The 22,999-nt window shown below is 41.7% G+C and overlaps 1 protein-coding gene across 5 annotated transcripts in view; it reads left to right on the top strand.

Annotated features, from left to right (window-relative positions):
* GABRG3 (gamma-aminobutyric acid type A receptor subunit gamma3) overlaps window positions 1-22,999 on the top strand; it is a 529,212-nt gene that overhangs the window by 492,339 nt on the left and 13,874 nt on the right. For all 5 annotated transcript variants that reach the window (XM_042840838.2, XM_065591293.1, XM_005283299.5 and 2 more), the window contains one exon: window positions 15,096-15,248. In XM_042840838.2, the coding sequence (XP_042696772.1) occupies window positions 15,096-15,248 (153 nt within the window). The remainder of the gene's footprint in view (window positions 1-15,095; window positions 15,249-22,999) is intronic.

Below are 22,999 nucleotides of genomic sequence, written 5' to 3'. Positions count from 1 at the left end.
TTAGAGGGCAAGTAAAAGGCCCATGAAAGCTCATAATAACATAACTCATGAGCTCAGAATAACATGAGATCTGTTGTGCAGTTGGGCCTACAAATGTATCTGCATTGTGTTAACCAGTATGTAAATGTTCATAAGATGTTACAAAAACCTATACTATGTTTATAGGAAAGGGTATAAAAGGGACACAGAATAATTGTATTAGTCTAAACAAAATGGCCGAGTCGATATGATTAAAGGACTGTGTTGAAATTATGCTGGTTAAAAACAGGAGGTGTAGAGCAGGAAATTAATGAGCCAAAACTGATATGCTGGACACTAGACCTATTTGGTGGGCAAAATAATCAGGGGTTGGGCTATTCCACCCATCACTCCCTTTTGGGGTCCTTAAAAGAAAAAGATTTTTTAGGGAAAGCACCAAAAAGAACACAAGGGAGACCAGACGAAAAGAACAGACTGAGGTTACTTGAATGAATGTCACCAGCATAGCTGCCACCCCTACCATTTCCTGGAACCACAGGCCTTCATTCATCCTGCTCCTGAGAGGTGTCCTGGTCAGAATGGGCCAGAAAGAGAGAGGGATCCAGATGGCATCACCACCACTACCAGCTCCAGGTGAATCCCAAACATGACCTGCAATGGCAGTTATTGCCATCTTGGATACCATCTAAGAGACTGTCAGACAAGGGGGCTTTTCCTTCTAGGATTGGGCTTGAACAACAACAGCAGCAGCAGCAAGAACATCTCCAGCCCACCTCAACTAACTTCTTCTCTTTCCCCACAAAAGGACAGTTATTGTCCTCTTAGATACCCTCTAAAAGACTGTCAAAGAACAGGGAGGTTTTCCTCCTAAAAACTGTCTACAGCTAAAGGGAACAAGGGATGTTGTTAAAATGAAAATCTTGTTTAGTACTTTGCATTTTAAACACTTCAGCTATTTTTTCCCCTTCTTTTCTGTGTCTTTAATAAAAGGTTAAAGGGATTTCTAATGGTGTGTTTGCCATGGTCTGAAGAAGGCTGAGGTCTTTGTACCAAAGCCGAGACCTCATTTAACACTGTTTATTGTTGGTCAATAACAGAATTATGTTAACACCTTTGGCCCATGTATTCCCTCTAAAGTAAAACAACAGTTCCTAGTACAATGCTATGACTGAAAGGGCTAATGTGATCCTTGGATGTATAAACAGGGGAATATTGAGTAGAAGTAGGAGGTAACTTTACCTCTGTATTTGGCACTGGTACGACTGCTGCTGGAATACTGTGTCCAGATGTTGATAAATTGGAGAGGGCTCAGAGGAGAGCTGGGAGAAGGTTTAAAGGATTAGAAAACATGCCTTATAGTGGCAGATTCAAGGAGTGCAATCTGTTTATTCTAACAGGAGGTGAAGAGGTGTCTTGATCACCAACTGCAAGAACCTACCTGGGGAACAGACATTTGATAATAGACCTGTAACAGGGCAGTCTGCCTTTTTAAGGGGTGGGAAGGAGGAGGAGGGAGCCACCAGCCTTGTTTTAGAGAGAAGCCCAGCAGGTAGGTGCTGGGAATCATCAAACCCAGCTGGACAGCATCAAGTGACTGTTTTGGATGATTCTCAGCTAAGGGATGTAAGTAAAGACCCCAGTTCCTGAAAGTGCCTGGGACCAGAAGAGGGCTGGGAGCACATTCTCCTGTGGCTGCAGAAGTTGGCTATGAGAAGGCAGGTAGGCCTTGTAGACTCCGTTAGATTAGAAAAGATCTAGACCATTAAGCTGCAAGAGTACAGAGACCCCCCAAAAACTAGGCTGGGAACAGGGCTGTTACGTAGTGGTGGTGTTCCACATTTCATGTGGGTGTTGTGGTGAATAAACAGGGCTCTGAGATAAGGGTTACAAACTGAACTGGGCATGGCCAATTGTTTTTCCCAAACTGGTGATCATGTTCACCAGACTACAAGAGGGCCCTTTGATTTAGTAGACAAAGGTAGAACAAGATCCAATTGCTGGAAGTTGAAGCTAGACAAATTCAAATGTGAAATAAGGTGCTTTTTTTTTTTTAACAGAGAAGGTAATTAACCATTGGAACAATTTACCAAGGATTGTGGTGGATTCTCTACAACTGAAATTCTTTAAGTCAAGATTTGATGTTTTGCTAAAAGATATGCTTTAGTTCAACAACATATATTTTATCTGAAGCAGTGATTAATTCAGGGAAGTCCTAAGGCCTGTATTATGCTGATTAGACTCAGTTATCACAATGGTCCCTTCTGGTCTTAAAATCAATGAAAGCTGCTTTAGGGCTTGAGGTTGGGATTCAGATTTGACAGCACCAGAACCTTGTAATATGTTCTTATGAGATTTCTGCCACAGATGGTGGAAGGATTGTGATGTCAACTGATGTTTGTGAAATGCACAGTAATCTCACAAGAACGGCTATTATCATGAAGGTTCTGCCATTTGGGGGAAGAAGTTTTGCGGAAACAAGAGAGATTTCATCGGCATCTGAACCTGGAAATAGTAGGTAGTAGGAAATAGCCAGCTGGGAAACTGTTTTCCTGTCCCATGAAAGTTTTCAAGATTTCAAAAAATTGTCCTGCCCAGATCAGAACAAAAAGTCCAAATCTCAAAACATTTGGATAACTGAAAATCTGGGGAGGATGGGGGACGGGTTGTTGGGAATGCTTGGGATCAATTACAACATTTCATTTAGATTTTGACCTCTTTTTTTTTATTTAACTTAAATTTTGAAATGAAAAGTCATTTTGAACTGAGAAAACATACCGTTTCATATAGAAAATGTCAAAATGGGATGTTTTGGCAATTTTGAAATTTTTTAAAAACAGTTTCTAAATGGGACATTTGTTGAAAGTGACCCTTTCCTATGAAAAATTACAGTTTCAATGACTTGGTATTTTGTCAAAAAAAAATCCATTTCCGAAACAGTCCTAGAAAATAGGTCTCCTGGCTTTGAGTCAGACCAAACACTATCAAAGCAGGTTTAGGTCCAATTATTGAAATCTGAACTGCTCTAAAATTCAAAGTAATTTAGATTCCATTTCCAGTCTTAATTGTATCAGTCTAAATGAAATTCTGAATAATAAAAGTGTTGACATTAAAGCCTGTGCGACTTCATGCCAAACATCATTAAAAACAAAGAGGCCAAGTCCCCTACCCCAAGCAATATTGTCAATGGATCGTGTCATTAAAAATCTTAGTAGTATACATAAGTGGGACGTGATCAGCACTGCCTAACAGGTGACATTAAACTGTGGCTCTCCAGGCATGTTTGGACAATTATTAACAGCAAAATGAGTTTGAGAAGCATTAGCTTAGTGTCTGCTCATTACTCCTGCTGCATTCTGTACTTCACGGAGTGTGGAGAATGTTTTGTTCTAAAAGCATCACTGTGCTCCCAGCCAATAACCCTTGCAATGCTATATAACCCTATAAAAATAATTCATATTTTAGGGTCTTGTAGTACCATCTTCACAGACACAGCAGTGGCATATGGTAATTTATTATTATTCAAACTACATTGGATATTGTTAATCTTTCCTTAGGCAAAAGAAGAACCTAATTGTGATACTTAGTGATAATTTCTCTAAGAATAAAGAGTGATAGATAATTCATGATCTACAATATTTGGACATTGATTTACTCTCTGCTTGATGCACTAAATGCATTCTAGGTGATAGAGGTTACACATGTAGCTTTTCTATTGTTCAGTCAGAAATTGAACTAGACTTGTAATCATGGCCTGAATTTCTGCTTGTGGTATTATATGTTTTTATTCGTATTGCTTGGCTTGATGGACCTGCATTTTTTGTGAGGACTGCTCAATATTATTTGTACCTTGCAATAGTAAAATGAAAAATCAATCATTTTCATTAGTTCCATATTTGAAAGAGCATATAAAATGCTATTTTCTGCTCTGAAATGAAAATGTCATTATGGCTAGACGTGGTCTAAAAGCAATTCGGATGCTGGCAGCAGTGCTTGGATGAGTAGGATGCTATAACTTCACATGGCCTATTTTGAGGGGAAACATTATGCTCTATAGTAGTGCTGCAAACAAAGAACACTTAGGTTTTCAGAATAAAGCTATCATTATAAGGATCAAACTCTTTTTAATCACTCAAACAAAGCACTGTAGTAACTTAGGCTTTATTGTTTGGGAGTTTATATCTTTGGGGTTGCCTTCTTGCATGCAGCTATATACACAGATGTTGGTCTATCTCCTCTGTACTCTCAAAGAGCTAAAGGGGACTTAACAGAAGTTGTGTAGTGTAGCTGAAGACTGTAGAATATGAGCAACCAAATTTCAAATCAACTACTTTAACATGTAGGGGTACAGTACATAATGAGATCTTTAGGACACCATAATTACTGTCTTTTCGGTTTCTCACAGTTATTTAAACTATTGAAAAAGATACATTTTTAAACATTTTATTTCATACACGTATGTCAATAATTCGAAAAATTTGCCAGTATGAATAATTTAGACCTCTAACACATTTCATAAATGTTTCCAAGCTTAACACTACCATTCAAAATCATAGGATGAAATAAATTTAAATACGTACTAGTCATCAGATTTTCAAAACAGACACAATGTTATTCAACAAAACTTTGACATTTTATTGGGCTCTTGAAAATGCTAGTTCCGTCAAAGAAAATGAAAGGTTATTGCCTACGGAAGAACAAATAACGTCAAATGTAAATTACCTGATGCTGACTCAGTAAATAAACGACAGATAGCTTCAAGTGAAAATATGTTCCCAAATGTTATACTTCCTAATGTTGTTACACGAGAAAAAAAATCTTTACAATGGCAAACATTTAAATAAGAGACAGTTCAGTTATGAGTTATAATTTAGGGCCAAATCCTGGTCCTACTTGAGTCAAAGACAAATCTCCCATTGGCATTAATGAGACCTTATATCCACTCATTACATTAATCCCTTTTATTTACACGTGTCTTTTTTTTATTATATTCTTTAAAACAACCCTCAAAGTTCCTATTATGAAAACATGCTTTTGGAATTTGCTTGTCTCCCCCACCCCCATATTATTATACATGGCTCTGTGAGATACAAAAAAAAAAAAAAGACCTATAATTTATGTAACAACAACACAATTACTACTACTGCTAGCCATTTGCAGTTAATGGGCTCACTGTATTTCATAAGAAAAAAATGCACACTTGATATTATTTAAGACAGCGGTCTCTGGACTGTGCACAATACATACGCACACACATTGTCCATGCCTAGAACAATTATTAATCTAGATTGTATATTCCTAAGGGCTGGCATCGTCTTTCTGTTGTGTTTTCATAGCACCTGCCACAATGGAATCCTGCTCCAAGATTGAGGCTCTTAGGCTACAATACTATGATAATACAAATAATACTCAAAGCCACCCCTGGAGACCCATAGAGACGGTTATTTAACACATCATGCCCACAAGTTACCTGTAATATAACAGTTCAGAATTAGTACGTTTACATGTTGGAATGTGTGCAAATGTGCCTGTCTGCTCTTGTGTGTGTGCACCTGTGTGAACATGTGCATCATTACTCACACTGGAGAAACCCTGTCATCAGAGCAATGTGTAGCCATCTGAGAAAAACACCTAACATAGCAGGGTGATCTCAGTCATTTTATATTTCTCTAGGCCTTAGGAGCATTCATCCTAGAGTGCTTGGGATCAAAGATTGTTCTGTGGCGATGAGCATTAGTGATACACACAGAAAAACATGTTTTGGAGGGGTCAGAATAAAAGACTGCATAAGCCCTAGCATATTTCATTTGGTTATCAAGATTTTAAGGGAGACAGGGACATTTATTCCCCTGCCTTTCATCTTCTCTGCATCTCCAAGAAGCATTTACAATGTCCTATTTTTATCATTTTTTTTTTAAATAAGAGAACGTCTTTCTAGAGTCACTGCTGCCAGGCTGTCTCATCCACGATTGCGCTCAATTGTTGGATCTTCCAAAGGCAGGTCTTCCTCTCCCTGACAGAGTAAGAGGGCAGCATCTGGCAAAATCATTTCAGCACAACATAGCAATTGGATAGACAAGTCAACTGCAGAAGTCGCATCAAGAGGCAAACAATACTTAAAGAAATCCTAACTTGTTGAGTGTCCTGTGAGCTGGGCTGGTTGTTTTCAGATCAGAGATGTGCATTGCAATCTGAGATGCTTCTGACTCAGGGGTGCTTCAGACTATGGAAGGCAGAGAGTAGCCAGGCCAGTAAGAGTTGTTCAACTTACTAGGACAGCACAGCAGACTTGGTGGGAGAGCCATAAAGAAATGACAGGGGAAGGCTTTGGAAGCAAAAGGTGTCAGACAAGGTTGGGTGGAAGGGAAAAAAGAGGAGTGGGGTGGAGGGAGGATGGTGTTGGGCTCAGACATGGAAAAGAGATTGAAACTTGGAGGATGGGGAAATTTACCCACCCAGTATTAAGTAGATTTCATGAAATATTATAAAAAGCAAACATGTTAAATGAGTTACCTCTATGAGCTCTTTGAGTCCCACAAGTCTATAGTAATATATTCCTAGCATACTGTTAGTCATGTTTCTAGTGAGTGGATTGTATTCTCACAATCACATTCACTAATGTCACAGGTGAACTCTGACACTCTTTATTATTCTCCATTTCAGGTGAAGAAAGAACAAGAGTCTTGTCTTCTTTCACATACTAAAAATACAGTAAACCAGAAAATTGTCAAGTTGGTCCCTGGTAGTTTCATATTACACATCACTAAAATCAGTCTTCATTTAACTTTTAGTAAGACAAATGGGATCACCATCCATTTTAGCCATAAGAGCAGAATGAGTGAAGATGGTGAAACAACTGTAGTAGATCGAACATATGGTCTAATGTGAAGATATGAATTACTATGCAATGCACATGAGTGTGGTTATACTGTAAAAAGATTTATTTAAAAATACAACTTCCAGATATGTGCTACTCAAAGATTTCATCTTTAAGGGAGTTGAGTTTTAATGTGATACAGGAAAAGTTTTGGCAGTTCACTCAAGCCTTCCTCAGTCTTTAGCAGAAAAAGACAATATGCTGCTGCTTAGCACCATTCATTAAAACTCCAGGTTCTGAATCCATAGAAAATCATTATTTTTCCACCACTGGTCCTATTTTCAAATTATAAACTAAAATGAATAAGGGTATTTTAGGTCACAGACAACAGTCTTCCTGGTTTCATGAGAAATGTTGCCTCGCTATTTTGATTACTTTAAAAGATTTGTTGCCTTAAGATACATTTTTTTCTTGTTAGATAAAACCTGTAGTGGATTATTTTGCCTACAGGCAATTTTCATTATTTCAATAACTTGGCTGATTGTTTAGTTAAAATTTTAGGTAAGTTTTCTGAGAAATTATTTCAGTTGTTGATAACTAAAATTATTTTCTTAGTTGCAAATTGGAGATTTCTTTGGTTTCCATGTGGCTTCCATTTTTGCAATTAGATTACTTATCTTTTATAAGTCCATTATATATATATATTATTTTTACCTTAAAGCAGGGTTTTCCTCTGAAATCTGCCTTGCAGATCTGTATTGCATGTTCTGCAGTTGTTCCTCATCTGGAAATCGCATTGTCAGTTGGATTTCTATAGAACGAATGTCCCACAATGCAGAATGAAGAGAATACTTTAATTTTATATTTTGGATTGTTAACACTGGTCTACAATTTTTGAGAAGTCGTCTGCTTCAGAAATAAAATGTGCTATTTATTATGTATTTTGATGTGCTGAATTGAAATATGACAATTAAAACAACTGATTGGCTACTGTTTCTAAGATATTTAAGTTTTTACATTTTATGTCTATGTATATTGTGTAGATAGTAGAGTTTTAATCATAAATTGTAAACCTAGGTCTTTTCATGTGTTTATGGTTGCTTTACATGATAATATTTCACCTGTCCTGTTTATGTAACACTTTAAAAATCAGCAAAAGGGTTATATAAATAAAATTTATTATGAAACAAAAGGCAAAAAACTATTATGCACATAGTTTAGTCCTATTCAGTGTCTACTCAGTGCTTCTTGGCTTGTCTCTTGTATTCATTAAATGGAGCATCTCTTGTCACTGTCCAGCAATAGTCTGCAAGCATTGATGGGCTCCATTTGCCCTGATAGCGTTTCTCCATTGTTGCAATGTCCTGGTGAAATCGCTCGCCGTGCTCGTCACTCACTGCTCCGCAGTTCGGTGTAAAAAAATCTAGATGAGAGTGCAAAAAATGTAGCTTTAGTGACATGTTGCAACCAAGGCTTTTGTATGCCTTGAGGAGGTTTTCCACCAACAACCTGTAGTTGTCTGCCTTGTTGTTTCCGAGAAAATTTATTGCCACTAACTGGAAGGCTTTCCATGCCGTCTTTTCCTTGCCAGGCAGTGCATGGTCAAATGCATCATCTCGCAGAAGTTCACGAATCTGAGGACCAACAAAGACACCTTCCTTTATCTTAGCTTCACTTAACCTTGGAAATTTTCCATGGAGGTACTTGAAAGCTGCTTGTGTTTTGTCAATGGCCTTGACAAAGTTCTTCATCAGACCCAGCTTGATGTGTAAGGGTGGTAACAAAATCTTCCTTGATTCAACAAGTGGTGGATGCTGAACACTTTTCCTCCCAGGTTCCAATGACTGTCGGAGTGGACAATCTTTCTTGATGTAGTGGGACTCCCTTGCACGACTATCCCATTCGCAGAGAAAACAGCAGTACTTTGTGTATCCAGTCTGCAGACCAACCAAGAGCGCAACAACCTTCAAATCGCCACAAAGCTGCCACTGATGTTGGTCATAGTTTATGCACCTCAAAAGTTGTTTCATGTTGTCATAGGTTTCCTTCATATGGACTGCATGACCAACTGGAATTGATGGCAAAACATTGCCATTATGCAGTAAAACAGCTTTAAACTCGTCTTCGATGAATCAATGAACAGTCTCCACTCATCTGGATCGTGAACGATGTTGAGGGCTGCCATCACACCATCGATGTTGTTGCAGGCTACAAGATCACCTTCCATGAAGAAGAATGGGACAAGATCCTTTTGACGGTCACGGAACATGGAAACCCTAACATCACCTGCCAGGAGATTCCACTGCTGTAGTCTGGAGCCCAACAGCTCTGCCTTACTCTTGGGTAGTTCCAAATCCCTGACAAGGTCATTCAGTTCACCTTGTGTTATGAGGTGTGGTTCAGAGGAGGAGGATGGGAGAAAATGTGGGTCCTGTGACATTGATGGTTCAAGACCAGAAGTTTCATCCTCTTCCTCTTCCTCGTCTGACTCAAGTGAGAATGATTCTGGTGCATCAGGAACCGGCAGTCCTTCTGCGGGGGGTACTGGGCGTATAGCTGATGGAATGTTTGGATAATGCACAGTCCACTTTTTCTTCTTTGACACACCTTTCCCAACTGGAGGCACCATGCAGAAGTAACAATTGCTGGTATGATCTGTTGGCTCTCTCCAAATCATTGGCACTGCAAAAGGCATAGATTTCCTTTTCCTGTTCAATCACTGGCGAAGTTTTGTTGCACAAGTGTTGCAGCATATGTGTGGGGCCCACCTCTTGTCCTGATCTCCAATTTTGCAGACAAAATAAAGGTGATATTTCTTAACCATAGTGGTTATACTGCGCTTTTATGATGCAAAAGACACTTCACCACAAACATAGCAGAAGTTATCTGCACTGTTCACACAAGTACGAGGCATCTCTGCTCACTTTGGCTAAACAGAAATGTGTCCCTTTGCAAAATCAAACACTGACAAATAAGAGAGCACGACACTGTATGATTTCTAGAGCTGATATAGGGCAATTTGTTCAGCAGAGTGATGCAAGCTTCGTTATGATTGCATCATCCATGACTTCTAGGAATAACATGATGCAATTCATATCATGTATGATGCAATACCAGCTTCAGATTGCATCATTCATTGTTTTGCCTAAAAAGCAAGTACTGTCCAAACCCAGTCATAGATTTATTCATAGATCCAGTCAAAGATGTATTTTAGTCATTTCTGGTTTAAATTGAGATCCCTTCCCTTTATAACTCACTTATCCTCCGCCATTCCCAAGTCAAGGGTCGTATATACTGACCCAATAGCATATCTTGAAAACTAGAGCCAATCAACAATTTTAAGCATCATTTTCGTTCTCAGTGACCCAGAATTAGTAAAGTTTAACTACTTTTATTTCAGAAGCATTTTGGCTGTAGAGCAGTGTAATGCCTTTAAGACTCATACCTCTTCCTTTGACGTTTCTGTAATCTTTTAGAATAGAAGCTGCATGATTTTCATTATGGATTGTCCATGTACTTTAAATAAGTAGCTGTAAAACTGTACTGTGTGCAACTTGGCATGTACATGCTACTGCTGTATGCACTAACAAAAACTCCTAGCAAGAAATTTTAGATAACTAGGGACTGATGCAGCTATTCAGTAGGCTGAGTGACAAATTGAGGTCACTCAAAAGGAGTTGATCTGATCAAGGTTAAAAGAAAATCTAAAATGCAATTTAGATGCATACTGCAATCTACAGTAGTTTTTAAAAGCCTTGGGCCAGCACACAGCTTTTACTTACCACAGTAGTGCCAACATGAGGGACATAAGTGCTTCCAGGTTTTTTAATGCTGAGATGATTTCCTCCCCCACCAAGACCATCAGCGGCTTTAATAGTGTCCAAACAGTGCACTGTCTAGCCTTACTTTAGACTCTCAGGGGCTAGGTCTCTTCTCACATCAGTTTCACACTTGCGTAACTCCACGGACTTTGGCGAAGCTACGGTACTCCTGATTCTCACTTGTGCAAGGGGAGAGTCAGACCCTTGATGCACCATTTGTTTGTCAATTGTTTCTATAATTAAACAAACAGGGGAGAATGTGTCCTGGACACAAATTTACATACAATGAAGGCTTCAAAGGCTCCCCACTGCAATTGCCTGCATGGCTTGATCTCCATTCCTCACTGTGAGAAATGTTGTGTGGTATGAGGAAGATATGAAAATTGACCTGCTGCTAATGTTGTGGTAATAAATCTGGTACCTAGATTAGAGTTTTCTTTTACTATGTCTATAGCATCATATTCTGACATTCCCCAGGGTACAATCTGAACTGCTGAACAGCGGTGTCCCCATAACTCTCTAGCCTGGGGTGCCTTTTACACTCCTTTGCTGCCAAAGCAACCACACTGGGCCTGCCCACATACAGCCACTAGCATGTAAAATTACTCCCAGCTATGTTACATGAATGCTCTCCCAGCCATTCATGAATTTCATACTGGGTGACACTCAAATATCCTTGAGGTCTTTAGACACCTTTAAATACCTTTAAAAATCTGGCTGCTGATCTGCAAAATGCAATTATGATACTTACCATCCTTTAGAAGAGGCTTTGAGGTCTATGAATTAAAATAGGTATATGAGAGCTAAGAAAAGTTACTATGTAGCAGTATCTGAAATCACTATAGGTTTTTTTCTCTGTATCTAGAAGACATAATTGTATGATCACTCTGTGGAATCTGTTGGCAAGGCAAGGTGGAAATACTTAACGGCAATCCCTGTTGACTATAAGCCCTTTGAGGATACAGATTTTCTCCCCTACATGGTTCTGTGCAGCACTAAGAATGCTGACAGCACCCAACCAATAATGATCCATTTTAAAGAGGAACTGCAGCTCTCAATGTTCTTTTTCTGTGTGTGACAGGGATTTTGTGAGCAATTTTGGGGGAGCCCTTAAAAATGGCAGCTGTTTAAATGCTTGGAGATTCTTCTAACCCTAAAGTAGAAATACAGTTCTCTCTACTGGAAAAGCAGGGTGCTGATTACTGTACATATCGTCTGCCATGTGATTGGAAAAGGGGTCCAAGCAAGTTTATGCCCTGTCTGTCATTGTAACACACACACCTCCTGGGTGTGGGGCTCTGTCCCATCTAGTGGCACCAAGACCACTTAGTGAGAGAGATTAATGCGTCTACTCTATAGCCTTAGCTAAGAGCCATATGGCTTAAGACTCATGCATTTAGCACTAGAGGTCCCAGGTTCTATACCACCCGCCGACAACCAAGCTCTGTCAGTGTTACATAATGACCTTATCAAACCACATCCAGGGCCGGCTTTAGGCTGATTCAACCAATTCCCCTGAATCGGGCCCCGTCCCTAAGAGGGCCCCGCGCCCAAGCCTCAGTACAGCGTACTGGCAAGAGCCGGTGCGCTCTACCGGGGTGGCCCGGCTTCCCCAGGGGGCAATTTAAAGGGCCTGGGGCTCCCAGAAGGAGGCTGGAGCCCCAGGCCCTTTAAATTGACACCAGAGCCCCACTGCTGGAGCCCTGGGAAAGGGTTGCGTGGCTCTGGGGGCTATTTCAAAAGTCCAGGGCTCCCGTTGCTTCTACCGCCCCGGCCCTTTAAATAGCCACTGGAACCCCGCCGCTTCCCCAGGGCTCCCGCGGCTATTTAAAGGGCTGGGGCAGTAGAACCAGGGGAGCCCCGGGCCCTTTAAATAGCCCCCGAGCCCCAGGCTGCTGCTGCTACCCCGGTGGGGGACGGAGGAGGAGGGGGCACTCACTGTACAGGGTGGGCTGTACCCCCTGTACCTGCACCCCCTGCCCGCACCAGCCCCGCACCCCCTGCCCTGTCTGCAATCAGCCCGTCTCCAGCCAGCCCCTGTCTGCAGCCAGCCCCGCACCCCCCTGCCCTGCCTCCAGCCCCGCACCCCCTGCCCGCAGCCAGCCAGTCTCCAGCCAGCCCTGCCGCACCCCATGCCCTTCCCGCACCAGCCCTGCACCCCCATCCTGCCTGCACCAGCCCCGCACCCCCTGCCCTGTCTCCAGCCAACCCCTGCTGCACCCCCCTGCGGCCCTGCCTGAAGCCAGCCAGCCCACCCCACACACCCCCTGTCTCCAGCCAGCCCCGCACCCCTTGCTCTGCCTGCAGCCAGCTCCTACCTCCAGTCAGCCCCTGCCCTGCCTCCAGCCAGCCCCATGTCCACTGGTGCCCTGCAGTTCCCAGGGCAGTAACCCTGCACACCTGCTTCAATGAGGGGGGCAGGGAGCAGCTGGGACGCACACATGTGCACCTAGGGGGACCAGATAGCAAGTATGAAAAATCGGGACAGGGGGTGGGGGGTAATAGGATCTTATATAAGAAAAAGACCCAAAAATCGGGACTGTCCCTATATAATCGGGACATCTGGTCACCCTAGCACACCCCCAGGGAGTGGTGGGGACCTACACATATGAAACGGAGCTCATTTCTAGTTCAGGCCCATCTTTTTAAAAAAGAACTTTAGGTAGGGTTAACATACATCCGTATTTTCCTGGACATGTCAGGCTTTTTGGTTCTTAAATCGCCATCCGGATTTAAAAATTCCTCCTGAGAAAATACGGACGTATGGTAACCCTATTGGTACAAAAAATACATACTGTGGCATATCCCTTAAATCAGAACTTTTTTGGGGGAAACGGTTGCTAAGAAATTCAAGAGGTTTTTTTTTTACGTTTTTTTTTTTTTTAGTCATCCCTGCTGAGGTCCCGCCAAAAATGTTCGAATTGGGTCCTGCACTTCCTAAAGCCGGCCCTGACCACATCTGTAGCAATAATAATCACAAAAGGACTTTTAAAGCTACTTAAAGCTACACAGAAATAAAAGGCGAAGTGCTGTATACTAAAAGTGCAGCAGTAGACATAGCGTTATACTCTTCCCATGTCAATTATTGAGAGTTATGCACATGTATCAATAAACTCAGTAGTGTGCTTACATCATATTCTGTTCTCATACCTCACAGATCCCCAGCTCAATAACAAATAAGATCACACAATCATTATTGCTTTCACATAGAACTTCTTAGAGCCTGATAACCACAGAGAATTGTATCTTTTATAGGGTAGGAGCAAAAAAGTTCTCCACAGGCTAGGGTGGTTTACATACATAAATCAGAAAACCCACTCAATTTTATACCTTCTCAAAAACAGGACACATAGGCACTGTAGAGACAGCACTGTGCAAAATACTATTGTATGCTCATTTTTTTTCCCACTTCTTGCTTACAGAGCTGTATTTCTGATACAATTTGGACACCACTGTGCTGATGGGTACAACATAAAAACCTAGCTAGACAGAAAACAAAATTTACAAATGGTGGTATTATGTACTTTACTAACACAAGGGAACCTTTTATGCCAACTATTCAATAATACATTTGGTACTAAGGAATACTGAAATGTTACCAATCACAAAGAACATAGAAAATATTGTTAAGGGGCCCCAAGAGAAGATGCTGCACTTTGTCATGTTTACTCTGTGGTAGCAAACCTGATTTGAGGCTAATTAAGGCTTTCTCGCATTGAGCTTTCAATGTCTGTGAACAAGTTCTCAGTTTATGGAGAAAGTTTGTGTGCTTCATCTTGCATAAGGACCCCTAGCAGCTTGTGTAGAGCAGCATTGTGGTCCGAGGTGGAAACGGTGAAGCCAATCAAATCCGAAATCAGGTGTTTGGCAGGGAAGGTGCACCCATAGGGGGGGAGGCAGAGGGAAGGTGAAATGGCCACTGCAAGTTTGTGGGAAGATGGTAGCCTAGTGGTGGGGAGGGATAGCCAAGTGGTTTGAGCATTGGCCTGCTAAACTCAGGGTTGTGAATTCAATCCTTGAGGGAGCAATTTGGAGCAAAAATCTCTCTGGGGATTGGTCCCCCTTTGAGCAGGGGGGACCTCCTGAGGTCCCTTCCAACCCTGATATTCTATGGTAGTGATTCTTACCATGGAATCATTCTGAAGTTCCAGCCTCAGGAAGCAGAGAGGCCTTCGGAAAGCCTATTAGTCAAGATCAGGTGAGAGGAAGAATCTTATCTCCACTCCCCGCCTCACACCAGCTGTCCAGAAACATTGAAATTTCTATCAAAGGGATAAAACAAAGGAAATTCTGAGTGAGAAAGCTTTAATTCAGCTGTATTGTGCCTGGGCTTTTTTGCACAGATGGTCTCAGAATACAAGGAAATATTTCATACACTTTGCATATTTGAAACAATACTTTCTCTAAAGATTACCAGTGAGGCGACTGAGTAACTGAACTTCATCACAATATCCTTTTTGGCTTCTTTCCTGTTGTTGCAGGTGATTACATAGTCATGACTATATACTTTGATTTAAGTAGAAGAATGGGATACTTCACTATTCAAACATACATACCCTGCATCTTAACAGTTGTGTTATCCTGGGTATCCTTCTGGATTAAAAAAGATGCTACACCAGCAAGAACAGCACTAGGTAAGGTCTTAATTCTTTCTGTTCTATCACTGTGTTGAATATTAACAAATATCCTGCTTTACCATTTGAAAATTTCATCTCCTTTCCAATTAGGAGACCAATGTCTCTGGGCATTAGATATGTACTGTACATCGTCACAGCCAGCTCCTACAGGCCTAAAAGCCAGTTGTGACAAGGGAATTTGGTATTTGAGTTTTAAAGGAACAATTAAAAATAAATGACTCTGCCACCTGTTTTGTTTGCATAATAGCTCAGAATAAATGATTGCTTCGCTAATCCTTCTGTGGTTTCTCTAGGAGGATTTTTGAATGATAGGCACAGTAGACTGCTTCCTTCCTTCCATCCTTAAGCTGCTGTTCCTTATGTTATATTTATAGACAACAAATGTTGATGGATAAGAAGAAATTTGTCCAAAATGATGATGCTTGAGTGCCTAGAGCTAGGTACATAAATAAGAGTCCTGTTTTTCAGAGGTGCTGGCAGCTCTCCAACACCTCTGAAAATCAGGCCACTTATATAAGTGCCGAAGTGCGGATTTAGGAGCTTAAATGTAGGCTATGTTAAAAATAATTGGGCAGAATTTTCAAAGTCTAACACAAAAACTGCAGGCTGTGCAAGTATCAGGAACACAGGGGCAGGGTTATAATAGGAGATTAACTATGAACACATTAAAACAGAAGGAAAGACATGGGGGCTCCATTGGGGCTGGTATGCCTGAGCCCTGGTCAGTGCACCATCCCAGGAATAGCACATGGGAAATTTTGCCTCAAGGAAGCATAATCTTTCCAAGAGCTGCTCTGCACCCAATGGGATATTCACTTTGCACAACTCTTATGCTGACACAAATAGACTGTCCCTTTAGAGAAAATACCAGGGGTGGGGGATGGCAGACAGAGGGGGATCAGGGCTATAGTCTCCCTGTAGTCCCCCTTTTGGCTGAGTAGTTCCCTAGGAATGAACAGGGACTGCTGTTGCGGAGGGGAGGTGGGGAGGACCCCCTATAACAGGGGGAGGCCTTTTTCACAAAGCTTTCTGACCCTCCTAGCAGCTATGCACAGGTCATCACCATCTGCCCCTTGTCTATATAGGAAAAAATCTTTAAAAATGACTTATTGAACCAAAAATGATCACGAGTCCTTATCTAAACCTGTTTCTGCAAGGTAGCTTACTAAGATCACACTGGGGAGCTAGACTCTTAGAGGAATTCCCCATTCCCACGAGTTTGTTCTCTCACAAAGTCGCAAGAGGAAGCCATTTAGTTCAAGACTGCAACGTTTATTGGCTGTTCAGAGTGCCTCAGTCTAGCATTATCATTTCTTCCAGCAAATGAGTGAATCAGGGCAGCCACCCACCTCCTGAGTGATGTAGCTTCCAGCTCAGAACACAGAGCTCTGGAGGCAATAAAGATGAAAATTTCAAATGTGATTAAGGGATTTAGGAGCTTACACTTCACCAGAAGGCTTTGGGTTCCTAAATCCCTTAAGCACATTTGAAAATGTTAGCAGAGTCCGTAACTCAGTGAGGCATGTTGCTGTGCAGCCATGTATTAAGGTTTGTCAGCATCTGGCCTGAACCATTCTGCATCACATAAATGAGCAAAACTAACATCTTAAAATGATGGTCCAGCTCATCACGATGAATGACAGCAGAAATATGTTACTAAAAATATGTTTTAAGTATAGGCTTTCCACTCGCTACCACTTCGTTTCAGCAATGAATCCAAACATCAGCGGTTCCTGCTGTAAGTACACAGCCCATCTTGCTACAGGGTTAAATGAGCCTTTATTCTTAGTGAATAACAGGGGACATCTCTTCAAGTCATAGATGGTTCGTTATGATGGAGGTATGCAACAGGAGCAGTAACGGGAAGAGACTCGGGAGAACTTGCAATAAGACTGCTGAGAGCATACATTAGTTAATTAAAAACAAATAATGCAACACTAAAAAATTACTTCCCATGAGGTCAACACAAAATCATAAATGTCCCAATTCCACTCCAGAAATTCACAAACCTTAGCAAACCTTTTGACAAGTGTGTTCTGATTTTCTGCTTGGGTGTAACGCTCCAAATCCTGCTGAGTGTTGCATTGGTAAGCTTTGAATTGAACAGCTATATACTATAAATGTCCTTCAGAATTCCAGATATGCATAATTTGAACCCCATTTTCCAGAAACAAAAGACTGGAGGCCTGATTCTTATTACCAGTATTGTGTCTCTACATTGCTACTCTAGCAGTAGAAAGGGGCTTTAAAATTTACACCCATTTTAAGGCCATTTTCAACTGCCAGTGGGGTATAAGGAGGCCTTACTGTAAATGAGAATCAGGCCTTATGGTACTAATGCAATTCTCTTAAATTAGCTGTATCAATAGAGACACGGAAAGATTAACCACAGTGTGTCAATAAACGTGTGAGACAATATTGTGTACCGAAGAATCACAAATCACCCATCTGGATTATGTTTCACAATGCCTGATTTTCATTAAAAACAACAAACCAGGAGAAAAAAAAGTGTCAAGTGCTTTCTCTTACTAGAAATAGCTTGCTTGTGCGCTATCTCTCAGAAAGCTCATGTACTTATATTGCATAGGTCCATTTCCAAACTAATTAGACAAGAGTGAAGGTTAGAATTTTAGTCACACCAATGTATTGTCTTGAACGTTTCTGAGGACCTCTACCCAGTAGGAACAAGACATTCTGATAGCAATGGGTGAGTGTCAAATTAGAAACTAAGCTAAAGTTTTCCAAGCAGTCTAGATGAATTAGGTGCCCAACTCTTTTTGGTTAGATAGAGTTCAGAGAAGTCCATGTGGATACACTCTGAGACATAATTAAACCTTTAGTTACTGGTCTAAAAATATAAATTACATCAAGCAACTAGAAAGTAATGCATAGGTGGGACATATGTCCTTGTGCACCATGAGAGCCCAAATGTCTCCCAATGGTCAGTTTACTGTAAATCTTCAGAATAGCCACATTAGTGCTCTTTATTTGCTTTAGTGCACTTACATAATTTGAACAAGAAATCTGTCTGAATTGAAAAGTAGCATACATTGTACCCGCTTCTAAAAATAGTACAGTGTGCATTTGTGTATAACACAGCTAACGGCTACTCACTGAAATCATCCTGGGTTTTCTAGATCATTAATGCTAATCAGTCAAAATGATTTATAGACTTGGGGAAGGGGGCAAATTTGCCCCTGATGTAACTTCATTGACTTAAATGGCATTACATCAGGGAAAAAATTTCACTCCCTGAAATTAATGAGTAATGTGCTGAGCTATTGGCAACTGCTCTGGGTTGTATGAAATAAAGGCTTTACCCCCCTTCTGCACAGCTATCAGTAATGAGCCAGATATATACTGAAATATACTGAAATAAGGGATATTTAGTTCTGAGAGGACAATAGAACTGTAGAAATAATCCCTATTATGGCACGGCACATACACAAACGCTAGTACCTGAATATGAAAACCTCAAAGCATTTCTTTTTTAAAAGATGGGTGTCATTTTCCCTGCTTTACAAACCAAGGGATGAGGAACAGAGAGATGAAGTTACCCTCAGATTACACTGAGTCAGTGTCAAAGATAGGCAGATAACGCACGAGTCCTGACTGCCAGTTATGTGTTCTAACCAGTAGACTATGCTGCCTCCTTGTGTAAATGCCTCCATCTACAGGGCTGGAATTGCTTTCTAATATTTATACTTCTCATTAACTATGAAAATTACCTTCTTCCAAAGCTACCAATCTAGATATGTTGGCAGGCGTTTAAAGAGAAGAAAAATACACTGGGTAAACTATGGGGGTGTTTTTTATTGAAATTCAGAGCGTTTAATTTAACTGAAGTTTTCAGCAAACTGCCTTCTTTTGATATACTGTATCTATATACATATATAGGTAGGGTGTTAGCACATTCCATTATCTGATACTATTATGGTTATGTTACCATATAGCATCTGAAATTGCAAGTGTCAAATATACAGCAGTCGTCAAGCCCGACGATGGCATTTAATAAAAACTCACATCACTTTCCTTTCACTTCCATCCTTCAGTCACTTACATTTTGAAAATGAATTTAGTGTTCATGAAAGTTGCCAAGATTGGAAGATGGAGAAAATGAAATTCCGACCTAAAAACTAGCTACAGCTTGGGCAACAATCTTCCCCATGCTGCCCCCTCAACGTGCCATTATTCTTGCCTGGCAGAAGATACCCTTAAATGTAAGAGGGTAATTGAGCCTCTCTAACCATGTAATCCATGAGTCCTCTGAGACTGCCAGATTCAGACCACTAATTGTCTTTGCATAGTGAAGTCCTGTAAGCAGCTATCAGATGGTAAAATATTAATGTATTGATCACGATTAAATTCATACCAGTGATCTAAAGGTAAAACATTGTTCACCCATTCTGAATCCCCTGAGCTATCTTAGTTTGCTGGAAAGTCTTATTTGATTTATAAAATAGTAAATTTAGTATTGATGTCACTGACAGAAAATAAATTTAAACACATACACTTCTCTGACTGAGGGCATTAATGCCAGCTGTGACCTGAAGCTGTGGAAATGAGATCAGGATGACTCTGATAGTAATTTCAGATCTTTGGTAGGTCTTAAAAAACTGACAGACAGTTCTGGAGCACTGCAAATTTTAGAACAGGGTGGAAGGCTCTTCCCACAATAAGAGATCTATCATAGAACCTCCTGGACATCATCCACCAAAATGATCTCACACAGAGTAGCAGTGAGGCCAGGGTAAAGAGTCTAGATACTATTCTGGGGAAAACATAGGTGTTGGTTCTTATTGATGTATATGGCATCTAGATATACGCTCGATGTATAGTGTTTTATGCCTTTTGTTCCATTCCTGCTCACTTTGTGATACTATAAAACAGATTTTAATGTTCAAAAACAGTGTTTCTATTGCTTATACACAATGGACTAAATTTTTATTACTTCAAAAATAGCTTTCAGTGCTTGTTTATTGTAGTTGTTCTCAGGGTAGCCCCTCCCACCATTCACATCACCCTGGTTACACTCTATTTTTAGTGTGCTAGCTCAATCAGAGCTCACTCCGGTATGTCTCCGAAAGCTGGAATGTACACCTGCCAGCTCCAGTGCAGACATACCCTAAGCAATGGCATCTGATTTGCATAAAGCCTGAATTTTTGAGCTCCAAATGTGGTTGGGGAGATGAAATCCAGCCCCAAGCCAGGGTGAAGAGATGCTACACATTTTCCCCTGTGTCTGCCCTTTCAAATGCTACTGTATCTGCAACTCTGGCCCAGCTCCTGCCTATTCCCACTGTGGTCTTCTAGCTAACTAGGTTCTGATCCTAGCACCCATCATTGTAGTATCCAAGTGTGATACTGCATGGAGTTGCAACATCTATCTTTGGGGTCCATAGTTTTAAATGAGTGGTTTATGTATAATTGTGTTCGACTCCATGGGGGATGGCTACCACGACTCCTCCAGGAACTTAAAACAGTGAGTGGTAATTAAGGTAAATCAGCCAGCTTATAAACCTCCCTCCCAGAGAAGTCCCCCTCCCGGGGGAGCGGGTGAGGCTCACATATACTGGTTCAAACTCGATTCTCCAGAGAACAACAGAGAAAGGAAGGACTTGTGGATAAATATCCTGAGTTTAAACTGACTCGGGGCCTTCTTTCTGGGTGACCTCTGGAAGGCTTTTATCATGCATATAGAAAAGTTTATTGTTTTTATATGTTTTCTCTGTAATGCTTTTACCTTAAGAATAAATGTGCTCACTTAGAAGAAGCTGTGTGGTGACTTGTATCTGCTGGCAATACACTAGTCATAGCCCTTGGAGAGAAAGCAAAGGCAGACTGCTTTGCTAGGGATATTGCAGTGTAGTTCAGGGAGCAGTGCAGTGTCAGGAGGGAGGGAGACACAAGTCTCCGCCCTGGAGAGGTGATGTCTGGGACCCCTTGAGGGACCATGGACAGGGAATATAGGTGCAGTTACCCTGAATCTATGACAAAGTACCCTCCAAGACTAAGAACAAAAATCTCTGTCTTCTTTTTCAGGAAGTGGAGTTTAGGATTTTTGTTTTTGTTTTTACAAAATAAAAGATCGAGTGAGCAGTGGGAGTGTAAAAGTGTTGTTGTCAGAACACTCAGTCAAAGAGATGGGTTTTGCATGGAGATTGTGAATGTGGCCAGGTTCTTAGTCACTTTCAGTTCATTTAGCTGAGGAGTTTCATAGTCTGGATCGGGGTCGGAAACCTCTGGCATGCGGCTCAATAGGGTAAGCACCCTGAGAGGCCGGACCAGTTTGTTTACCTGCCACCTCCGCAGGTGCGGCCGATCGCGGCTCCCACTGGCCACGGTTCCCTGCTCCAGGCCAATGGGGGCAGCGGGAAGCTGCAGCCAGCACACCCCTCGGCCCGCGCCTCTTCCCGCAGCCCCCATTGGCCTGGAGCAGCGAACCGCGGCCAGTGGGAGCTGCGATCGGCCGAACCTGCAGAGGCGGCAGGTAAACAAACTGGTCCGGCCCGCCAGAGTGCTTACCCTGGCGAGCCGTGTGCCAGAGGTTGCCAACTCCTGATCCAGACTATGAAACTCCTCAGCTAAATGAACTGAAAGTGACTAACCCCTGGTCTGGGTGAAGCTCCCATGGTCCCGAGTTGCCCCTTTTGTCTGTAATTTCATTGTGCCTGTGGAACATACCGATCATTGGAGGCTGTGATAAGAGAGAGAGAGACAGTCTCCCTGTTAGCAAAGAACAACTCTGTGAATCAAGACAGAGACTATGAACTGGCTGTGAGTTCATGGGGGAATCAGTGCAAAGCTCTGCTATGATGTGTTGCTGAGCAGGGATGTCGTTGTGTTCTAAACTAGCAGCAGCTCTTTCAGGATATTGGACTTCCTACCTTGATACTCTGAAACCTACCTTGATACAGAGAAGCATAGTAGTTGAGCCATAGTAGTTGAATTACAGGTGCATGGATTACTGTGGACACATCTGTCTCTGATAGGATCAGGCATGACCTTCTAGAAGTGGAAGCTTTTTGCCTCCATGATTATTTGGGTATCTAAGTATCTCCAAGGCCTGAGAACCAATGCCTTCAGAGGCTGTTATGGAAGAGAAAAATTCTTCAGAGCACTCCCTTCTTTCCATCAGCATCACCTCAGGCTTGTCTGGGTTCAGCTTCAGCAAAGTGTTCTTTATCCTGATGCCGATGTCAGAGGCACATTTTAGACCCCTGACAGATAGCATTATTTACCCTTTGACATGAAGGAGATGTAGAGCTGCGTGGTGTAAACACTTTGCTAGCACTTCAGCTTGCTAGCTCTCCCGGGTGGTTTTATAGCTATTAAATATGCTGTGGGAGAGGATTGGATCCTTGTGAATCACTTTAGTCCATAACAAACACTACAGATCAAGTGCCGGCAATCTTTTATGAAGAGAAGAGTAAAGTTAGGTAAACGTAATCCATAGACATTGCTGTATCGGTATCAAAAAGAGTACTATATGTGGACAGTAATTTTACTATGAGCAGTGGCAGATTAATAATTTTGCCGCTCCTAGGCTGGGAAATAATTGCCGCCCTGGCCCCGCCCCGACTCCACCCTTTTCCCTCCCCCATTCCAACCCCCTCCCCAAAGTCCCCGCCCCAACTCTGCCCCCTCCCTTCCCCTATTGGATCCCTTCCCCAAATCCCTGCCCCCGGCCCCGCCTCTTCCCCCAGCGTGTGGCATTCCCCCTCCTCCCCCCTCCCTCCCTGCCCCGT

This window comes from Chrysemys picta, chromosome 1 (assembly GCF_011386835.1).
Source record: "Chrysemys picta bellii isolate R12L10 chromosome 1, ASM1138683v2, whole genome shotgun sequence".
Lineage (NCBI taxonomy): Eukaryota > Metazoa > Chordata > Testudines > Emydidae > Chrysemys > Chrysemys picta.
The sequence above is the reverse complement of the archived record's forward strand: the minus strand, read 5'-3'. Positions and strand labels throughout refer to the sequence as shown.